At 39.0% G+C, this 11,036-nt stretch overlaps 1 protein-coding gene across 1 annotated transcript in view; it reads left to right on the top strand.

Moving 5' to 3' along the window:
• The first annotated feature begins 389 nt into the window (after positions 1-389).
• Positions 390-11,036, top strand: part of LOC127660960 (storkhead-box protein 1-like) — a 36,384-nt gene continuing 25,737 nt past the window's right edge. The window contains exon 1 of the mRNA XM_052151465.1: positions 390-873. Coding sequence (XP_052007425.1) covers positions 561-873 — 313 coding nt within the window. The 5' untranslated portion in view covers positions 390-560. The remainder of the gene's footprint in view (positions 874-11,036) is intronic.

Raw genomic sequence — 11,036 nt, 5'->3', positions numbered from 1 at the left:
TGTGGAAAACTATCATCACCGTTTTATGCAATGGTACAGCCCATTGCAGAGACTGGAAGTCTATCCCTCACAGCCCCGTTTATCAATTTGAATACTTCACAAAGTTTAATATCAGCAATTTGGTGTTAAAATGGAAAATTGGGTAATTACTTCCCAAAGTTTAATTACAAAAACGCAGCAGTCAAAATCTCTGCAGAAAGCCCCATTAACCTACAATTTTCCACCCATTATTATTTGTTTACTACCTGCAGTTTCCTCTCAGTACCAGTCCAGACGAGAACACGCCTTTTATAATTATGGGGCGCTTGTTTCATTGGTAAGCAGCTGCTCGCGCGCCTCCCCTACGCGGTTGCCTAGGGAGTCCGTAGACACTGGAAGACACATGCAGAGTACGGACAGACTGGACGGAGGACTGCGCTTTGGGAATGCGACACATTCAAATTGTGGTTTTACACACCACGCCGCATACACTTCGGTTAAGTAGTCCGAAATGTGGTCTTATTCCCAAGACTGTGTAGTAAAATTAATTTGACCGTGATATTAATTCAGTACGAATAGAAATGTCTCTGCAGCAAAGGGCGGTTCAACTGTCAGCCTCGTCGCTCGCTGTTATTCTGAGTCGGGACGAAGACGCCAAATGCAGCGCAAGCAGCTCTAGCGGGCAGGATGTGTTTGCGGATTTTAAAGCTCAGAATTCGCGAAGCTTCTGGAATAAGAGACTAGTTAAAGCGGTGGCTGAAGTGTACTTCCAGGGGTGGCTGAAGAGCTACGTGCTTCTCGTCCAGGGCAATGCCAATAACTTGGAAGTGCTCAGGGAAGCATGGATGCGTAGGGCGCTGAGGTCACCAAAAGGATATATCATCAAAGCAGTGGGTAGGTGGTCAATGTTGGGCTATTTAAATTACATTTGCTTGGGTTTGAGATGACGTGGAATCAGAGTTGCTTCACTGGCTCATTCGTTCATGAAATAAGCCTGAAGATCACCCTAAAGGTAAGGCACCTCACAGCATTGTTTACAGCTCACAGTCACTTTCTGTTGATTTTTCCGGGGTTTAACCTGGGAAGGGGGGTTGGATCTGTGTCCCATAGGAAGGAAATCTGAGGAAGGTCGGTTGAAGATTTGATTCCTTTGCTCTTTGTTGAAAAGTTGGGAATAACTCCTTTGACCATATTATTTAATAGGAATAGTTCACCCCAAAAGAATCATTCTCTCAGCATTTACTCACCCTTACAGTAGACAAACACGTATGACTTTCTTCCTTATATAGACAAATATATTGATGTCTGTTTGTCCATACAATGAAATTAAATGGTGGCCATAAATCTGAAGCTCCAAGAATCACATAAAGTCAGCATAAACATAATCCATCAGACTCCAGTGGTTTAATCAATGTCTTCAGAAGGAGTTACATACCGTTGGTTTTGGGTGAGAACAGACCAAAATGGAACTCCTTTTTCACTGTACATCTTACCATTGCAGTCTCTAGGCACAATCAGGATTTCAAGCTCAATTACGCTTCCTAGTGCTTGAACATGCAGCAGAGCACTAGATGGCGCTAGGAAGTTTTATAGTAAAAAGGAGTTACATTATGGTCTGTTCTCACCCAAAACTGATTGGATCTCTTCAGAAGACATGGATTAAAAAGTAATATGGAGTTATATGGATTCATATGGATTACGTTTATGCTGACTTTATCTCCTTTTTGGAACTTCATGGTTCTGGTCACCATTCACTTGCATTGTATGGACCTACAGATCTGAGATATTCTTCTAAAAATCTTAATTTGTGTTCTGCAGAAGAAATAAAGTCATACACACATCTTAGTGAGTGGTAGTGGCCTAAAGCATAGAATTGGTAAGCAGAAGGTTTTACCAGTTCAAACCCCACAGCCACCACACCAACATTGTGTCCTTGAGCAAAGCACTTAACTCCAGGTTGCTCTGAGGTTTCTGGAGGTAGGCCTATTTGTTATAAGTTCACTGTAAGTCTTTGGATAAAAGTGTCTGCCAAATGCATAAATGTAAATCTGGAATAGCATGAGTAGCGAGTAATAATGAGAGAATTGTTGGGTGAATTATCCTTTTAAGTAGACAAACTTACTTTACACTTTTTATTTGAATAATACTATCATACTGAATGCTTTAGCCTGTCCGAGGCTACTAAAATGTTATCACATAGCTCACAAATGACCTCCAGCCATACATTTCTGGAGATATTTTAAAGATTGAAATCAGATTTTATTACAAAATCAGAACAGAACTGTGATCATGAACATTATCCCAGCTTTAGGACTGCACTGTATAGGAGATCCACATACACCTCAACCTCAGCTGTCTCTCTAAAGAAATCCTCAGATTATTGTTTACCCCTGTCTCTGCACAGCTATAATAGAAAACCACCACATAATTTCCATTCGCTGTAGAAGGTAGCCTCTTAACCTAACCTGACTGGCTGTTCCTTGAGAGACCTCAGCATGCTTTAGTCGTAACTGTGTGCATGCATGCAACTTAAGTGCATTATTTCCAGATGACAGGAAATGATTTCTAGGGAGCAGTCTAACCCCACTCTCTCCCCTCTGACTCAATTTCCACCACTCTGTTTCAACTGAAGCCACTTCCAAAAAAATGGGGCATCTTGATTTTGTGTGGGTTTTTCTGTTCACGCCCAGTGTTTTGTTGGTTGTTATTGTTTTTTGATTGGAGATAACATTGTTTTCATTGGTCACATGTTGAGGTGATAGAGCTTTTGTGTGGCTTTCTGTTGCTTCAGGTGTTGCTGCCTCTAGGAGGCATCTGCTTTGCCCAACTGAAAACATGAAGCAGATTGTGAGAGCCGCCTTTTGCTCCTGCTGTCACAACCATTGAAGGTGCATGTTAACAATTTGTGGAGAGAGACATGCAGCATATAACTGAGGAATTCTTGAGCATGGACCACTCATTTGGAGGAGTGGCTGGGAGAACCATCAGAGCTTAATTTCACTATGCAAATGAAATGAAAGCAAATACAAATCTGGTGTCAGATTGTGCATTGAGGCAACATGAGCCCAGCCCCTGTGTCTCTGTAATTTATTACCCATTCACTAGGACCCACAGTCCTGAGTTACAGTATATCCTGTCCAGTAAATGTCCACCAGGCAATTTTCTTGCTTGACCTATGAATCTAATGTCCCTTGTTTTATGTTCAATGTGATACTAGAGCCTTGGTCATTTTATTGCAGTCTGAAGTGAACTTGTAGATAAGAAAGAAGTAACCTGGTCTAATGACAATTTGTAATAGTTAGTGCAGGATGACGAAATAGTAATAAATCTAGATAGCCAGAAATAAATTAAAGTTGGCTTGTACAAAAACTTATGACTTTTACTCCCCTTGAGAAAAATAAATGAACAAAAAACAATGTGTATTATGATTTGACCTAATACCTAATTTTAACCCTTAACCTAAACCTATCCATAATGTCTAGCCTCATACCCAAACCCTAAACCTAACCATGATGTAAATAGGCCTTAATTTTGTGCATTTACACTGAAGAAAGAAAACATCCGGGTTTGGAACGAAACCAGGGAAGCTTATTACAGGTTATTGACATACATGAGTACATAAAAAAATATGGAATGAGTGACCAAATTTGTTCACTGAGGTTTCCTTTTTTTAAATAAAGTGTTGGATAAGAGGCTAGTTAAAATTATTTGACTGTATTTTATTGATTGGAAACTCTATTTGTTTATTGTTTTCTATTAGGGATGTGCAAAACTACCAATTTTAATAGTCGAGTTGTCACGAGACAAGGTTTGATTGGGTATGGTTTGATCTTAGGGGTAGCGATTTGAGCAAAATCTTATATCATGATATGAGTAATTTTATATCCCGATAATGATTTATATCACAATGTTGTTACATTTTTCCCAAAAAATTATCTATAAAAATGGGTTTATATATGAAATAACCATATTGTGTATATTGGGTATATAATACCTATTTTTGGATCCAGTCAGTGAATTAAATACTCTATAAATGAAAACTGCTTTCTGTTATATAATTTTCTCTTTATTTGGAACTTGCCAAACAAAAAAACAAAAAATCACTTTACAAAACACCCTTACCATAATTTCACATAATGTCACATTTCAGTCTGATATTTTGTTGATCAGTATTATTATTATTATAAACGTTCCACAAGAAACTCAAGGTCTTCTCGTAACAATGCAACACAGAAATACACAAGTTTCTGCAAAAAATATCCCAAATTATGTTAACACTTAATAAATATCACTTAAATATAAATACTTCTTGCTAACTTTTTTGCATGAATGTGGAGTGCATCTTTTTGCTTTCATTACATTAGTTTGCGTGATTCATTTTGAGGTGCACGACACAGATTTTACAGTTCTCACGTGAAGCCCTGCCCATTGATAGATAAGACCATGCTATGCGTATGGATGTTTACATATAGCGATATACAAAATAAAGCAAAATCTCTATCGATTGTCACTTCGTTGTGAAGATATATATTGTCATACCACCCAGCCCTTGTTTGTTGAATGTATTGAGATTACATATAACAAAAAACATTTTTAAATGAAAGGATAACATGTCCATGAACCATTATTAACAAAGATTTATGAGTAAAATGTACATATATGTGTACATAGGGTACTTTTACACAATCTGATTGATTTAACTTTCTATTTACTTTCATACATTTTCGCAAGGGTATTTTAAATTTCTTTCACCAAAGCCTTGTTTTTTTTCTAGACCTGTGTGTCAGCAGGAAAGGGTTAGTGGCTGTGATTACCCATCAGCAGATGGGATGATGAATTAGTCTGCTTCCCTCTCTGTCCTCTTGATTATCAGTATACATTAAGTGAAAAAGATGGATTGTTCTCTGGGGCCTCAGTGCAGAATGTTGATGATGAAGAGAACATGTTTTTTATTCACAAGGGCCCGCTTGATAGGCTCATGATACTCAAAATGACATTTTCAGCTCCAATTTCGAGTCCTCTGCCTTCTGTATTTTCCTTGAACCCCAATAAATAGATTGATGCAGCCCAGTATTTTCTGGTTTTAAGTGTTGTAGTATTGCTCAATGCAAATTTACTGGTGAATACCTAAATTATAAAGGCCAAATTATACTTTGGGTGTCTGTGTTGGAGATCATTCCACGCACAGTTGTGTGATGCAAATTGCATCAGTCACCTTCGGCTTGCTTACTAGGGTTCTAAATACAGTTATTATTTAACTATTTAATTATTTATTTTTATACACAATTTACAATCATATTTAATCAAACTACACAACGATGACTCTGTAATATCTATATAAGTCTTAGTTTCATTTTCTGTTAAAATGCATAATTTTCTGTAAAGCTGCTTGAAACGATGTGTGTTTTGAAAAGTGCTATACAAATAAAAATTACTTGACTTGTGTGATCAGCACGGCCGTGCGTCTTGACCGCGCACCGCCTAGATTTTTATGACCTGTGCACGCTGTCCTCGGTTGTGTGCGCCGCTGACACGAAAAAGTTGTAGTGTCCATGCTTCAAACGCATTAGTATTCGCTTGCAGTGAGAAAAGTATACTCACAAAGGCAATACGTTAGACCAGGCACGAGCCGATCCGTAACACGCAAAAACAAAGGATACTTGGGCGTTAAGTCAGATTAGTTAAATAGCGTATTTCAGCTGACTGTTTGAATGTGCCTGGAAGAATGCTTTGGCTTTGTGAGTATACTTTTCTGACCACGAGTGAATACAAACACATTTGATGCCCACTACAACTTTTTTGTGGTACTCTTTTAGTGAGGCTGTCAGTAGTCTTGGGGGCTGTATACATCTAACACATTTTGTGTCTGTTAACACTGTTTTACAATTGTTTTCCTATGCAAACTTGCGCCAAACAGACATTTCACCATGTCTTGATGTTTTTACAGTGTCTCGTGCATGAACGCAGGGTTTTTAGATGCTTTTAGAGGTTGCGCTACAAATAATCATCATCTGCCATTTTGAAGGAAGGGGAAGATTAAAGATGTAAAATCATGGATGACTGACAAGCGTGAGTTTGTCAGTCATCCATGATTGACAAACTCACGCTTGTCAGTCATCCATGATTGACAAGCGTGAGTTTGGAGCAACAGAAAGTTCTATTCATTAATGTCAGCAGAATTAATGAAGGACCCAAGATGTGGAAAACAGTTCTCAGTTTATTAACAATAAGCAGCAATGATTATTGTAAGCAAGCATTTATTGTAAGCAGAATAATGGGACAGTAGTGACGGGATGTAAATCAGAACGGAAGACCGGATTAATTCTAGAAACATGAAAAACTGGGTGAACATGCTTAAGATAATGGGGTAATTTGAGCTGAACCACCACAGGACTGAGCACCTTAGTGATGGCAAAGGGGCCAATGAATCAGGGTCCCAGTTTAAGTGATGGGAGTCAGAGTGGGATGTCCTTGGCCAACAACCAAACCTTCTGCCCACACACGTAAACTGGGGGCTTAGATGGCTTGAGTCTTGTGATGGGCACCAGTCCTCAAGAGGGCTTCTCTGTCCTGTTTTCAGGTGTGTTGGGAGGTCTTATTGGTGTCACAAACAGGGTAGGCAGCCTCAAACTGATGGCTAGATCCACCAAGTCATCGAAGTGCGTAGGGAGGTCCAAGGCGTAGATCTCATCAAGGATTTTATCTGATAGCCCATGCAGAAACCGATCCCATTGTGCTTTGTCGCTCCAGCTGCAGGAGCATCTCTGTCCCGAGTAGAATGGTTGAGCACCTTACAGAACTCATTCTTGAACTCTTGAAATGAAGTAACGCAGTTGTGATGATTATCCCACATGGCGTTGCCCCAATCACGTGCCTTTCCTGCCAGGAGGTTAATGACACACATGATCTCGGAAGCCTCTGTAGGGAAGAAAGAGAAGTACATCGAGCACTGGGAGAGAAACGCTCGATAGGAACCATCTTCTCAAGAGAATGGCGCAGGAGTATTCAACCGGGGCTTGACTTGTTCCTGACTGTGGGGCACTGCCAGAGAGGGACCAGGTAGTTTGGAGGCAGGAGGCATGGGATCAGAATCAGGAGTGCGGTGAAGCTGTTGCACCAGAGACATCAACTCAACCAACTGAGAAGCCATCATCTCCAGGGCCTGATTGGTGGAGGTAATCTGTTCCTGTTGGCGCCCCAACAACACTCCCTGTTGTGCGAGGGCAGCGTGAAGACTGAGATCCTCCGCTAAGGTCCATTGCTGGCCAGATTATTCTGTCACTGGAATTAATGAAGGACCAAAATTTAGGAAAACAGTTCTCAGTTTATAACAATAAGCTGATCAATTGAGCAGAATTGAATAAGTTGACTAGCACGACTACAGTGAGGTGAAACTTGAACTTGAATGGCTGAAAAGGGGAAGTGGTGAGAGCCGTGAACTTGACCAGTGGAGAGGGGTTGACTGGTGAGACTGGAGCCCCTGGCAAGATGAGCTGACGGACGAGCAGCCAGCACAGCGAAGGGTGATGAGTAATAAATCCAACCAACTGACAAACTGGCACTGGAGAAACACACACAGAGCGCAGAGACAGAGTGAGGTAATTCAGACACTACACAATACACAATCTGGCAATGAACATGACACAATGGGGATTTTAAATAGAGTAAGGAAAAGGAATCACAACTGTCGCTGATCGGCCGATCAGCCGAGGTAGTCATGGCAGCGCTGATCACGGCTGCTCAGCGACAGCTGTGATTAATTTTCCTTGAGCGACACATAGGGAAACATAAGGAAATTAATACAAACACAGGTTAAAAGGTTTTAATATCACTCTGATTTACTCAAAAACACTTTTTATTTGATTTTATTTATTTATATTTTGTGTCAATTTCTGTCCAGAATTTCCTCTTAGGTGGAAATATTTTTCATGATAAAAAATAATTAAAGCTATAAAACACAGATGTTTTATTTATATAGTAACAAATGTTATAGGCCTGCTATAACACAATATCGGTAAGTAGAAGCTTTTCGATAACAAAATATCCTGGCTTGGCCTGTGTGCCCTTTGGATTTTTTCCATCTGTCCCATTTGTCGATGAAGTTGAATAGCCCTGGACTAGTTAGTACTGTTGGCTAAGTTACTCAAACAAGTAATCCACTACAATAATTACTTTTAAAAAATGACCAGATTACTTTACTGATAACTTCAACAAAAAGTAATGACATTACTTTTTCATTTTAAGTTTGTTTTTCCAGTTAACAAATGAAAAAAGTGCCTATATTTCCTCCTTGTTCACAGTCGCACACAAGTTATTCACCCAGCAGCATGCTTTTCTCTCTTACTATGGATTTTTTTCCCTTCAGTTGTCACAGAAATGCAAATAGACAAAAACGGACGTGCTTAAAATCAATTAAAGTCATTAACTGTAATATGATTACAAAACTGTAATGTGTTACACTACCTTCTGTACTAAAAGTAATTAGATCACAGTAATTAATTTATTTGTAAGCCGATTACACCCAACACTGGTAGTAATGCAGTGTGGCACAGCACTGCTAAACTATTACTTCTTTAGATGAGCTCAGGTGTCTCTTTCTCAGATGTGGCCTTGAACTAAAGAGAATTTCTAATGCATAATTTATCAGTGACTGCTACAGTTGAAGTCAGTAGTTTACACTTAGGTTGAAGTCATTATAACTCATTTTTTAACCACTCAACAGATTACATATTAGTAAACTATAGTTTTAGTAAGTCGTTTAGGACATATACTTTGTGCATGACACGAATAATTTTTCCAACAATTGTTTACAGACAGATTGTTTCACTTTTAATTGACTATATCACAATTCCAGTGGATAAGAAGTTTACATACACTAAGTTAACTGTGCCATTAAGCAGCTTGGAAAATTCAAGAAAATTATGTCAAGCCTTTAGGCAATTAGCCAATTAGCTTTGACTAGGTAGCTCATCAATTGGAGGTGTACCTGTGGATGCATTTTAAGGCCTAACTTCAAATTCAGTGCATCTTTGCTTAACATCATGGGAAAATCAAAAGAAATCAGCCAAGACCTCAGAAAAACAATTGTGGACCTCCACAAGTCTGGTTCATCCTTGGGAGCAATTTCCTAATGCCTGCAGGTACCATGTTTGTGTGTACAAACAATAGCATGCAAGTATAAACACCATGGGCCCATTCAGCCATCATACCGCTCTCGAAAGAAGCGCATTCTATCTCCTAGAAATGAACATAGTTTGGTGCGAAAAGTGCCAATCAATCCTAGAACAACAGCAAAGGACCTTGTGAAGATGCTGGAGGAAATGGGTAGACAAGTATCTATATCCACAGTAAAACAAGTCCTATATCGACATAACCTGAAAGGCTGCTCAGCAAGGAAGAAGCCTCTGCTCCAAAACTGCCTTAAAAAAGTCAGACTACAGCTTGCAAATGCACATGGGGACAAAGATCTTACTTTTTAGAGAAATGTCCTCTGGTCTGATAAAACAAAAATTCAACTGTTAGGCCATAATGACCATCGTTATGTTTGGAGGAAAAAGGATGAGGCTTGCAAGCCAAAGAACACCATCCCAACCGTGAAACTGGTGCACTTCACAAAATAGATGGCATCATGAGGAAGGAAAAATATATGGATATATTGAAGCAACATCTCGAGACATCAGCCAGAAAGTTAAAGCTTTGTCGCAAAAGGGTCTTCCAAATGGTCAATGATCCCAAGAATACCTACAAAGTTGTGGCAAAATGGCTTGAGGACAACAAATTCAAGGTATTGGAGTGGCCATCACAAAGCCCTGACCTCAATCCGATAGAAAGGAGGCCTACAAATCTGACTCAATTACATCAGTTCTGTCTGGAGGAATGGGCTAAAATTCCAGCAACTTATTGTGAGCAGCTTGTGGAAGGCTACCCAAATGGTTTGACCCAAGTTAAACAATTTAAAGACAATGCTAACAAATACTAACTAAAATACTAACAAAGTGTATGCAATCTTCTGACCCACTGGGAATGTGATGAAAGAAGTAAAAGCTGAAATAAATAATTCTCTCTACTATTATTCTGACATCTCACATTCTTAAAAATAAAGTAGTGATCCTAACTGACGTAAGAAAGGGAATATTTTCTATGATTAAATGTCGGGAATTGTGAAAAACTGAGTTGAAATGTATTTGGCTAAGGTGTATGTAAAGTTCTGACTTCAGCTGTTTATTGAAATGTGGATGTATAGGAACAATGTGAACAGAAATACAGAGATTTGTGAAGACCTTGTAAAGAAATTTGCAGTTCCAAAAACTGCCTCACGAGGCTGCCACACCCTAGCTCGTCTGAGTAACTTTTGGATCATGCTTTCATTAGTCTAAGGGATGTGAAGAGTAACACATTAAAGAGCACCTTTTATGGTTTTTAAATGTGCCTAATTTTGTTTTAAAGGTCTCATACACTAGATATACATGCATCCAAGGTCAAAAAACACTTTAATTTACTCATAATTTAAATTGCAGCATTACCCCAGTGTCAAAAATGACTCGTTCATTGATCCGTTCTAAAGCATTCATTCTAAACTCCTCCTTTCTGAGAGCCTACACTGCTCTGATTGGTCAGATGTCCCAGTCTGTTGTGATTGGTCTACTGCTTAGTGTAGTGTTTGAGGGAGGGGTCAAAGCTGTTCGTGAGCAGCCGATGAAGACAAGAGTTGGGTTTTTTGTTACCTAATTACATAGGTTAGTACAGGAAGTAAGTCTGGAATTACTAACGACTCGTTTCAGGTGTTCAGAATCAGTTCTTTCTTTTGGGAGTCATTAACTCTTTAATGCTAAGTTCTAATTAGGTGTTCATTATTGTTGAGCACCATTAACCTCACTGTTATTTTTAATAACATGCTACGCAACTTTGTTAAAATTATGTTTTATCCTCAGACATTTATAATAATTCTCTGCATTGCAAAGACATTGCATATTGCAGTAACCTATATAAATGTGAATATATGTACATGTACTCTGTTGTTCCTAGATTCAAAGCAGCCTGATTTGTATGAGGTTTAT

The sequence above is a fragment of the Xyrauchen texanus genome, chromosome 20 (assembly GCF_025860055.1).
Source record: "Xyrauchen texanus isolate HMW12.3.18 chromosome 20, RBS_HiC_50CHRs, whole genome shotgun sequence".
In the NCBI taxonomy this organism is placed as follows: Eukaryota; Metazoa; Chordata; class Actinopteri; order Cypriniformes; family Catostomidae; genus Xyrauchen; species Xyrauchen texanus.
The sequence above is the reverse complement of the archived record's forward strand: the minus strand, read 5'-3'. Positions and strand labels throughout refer to the sequence as shown.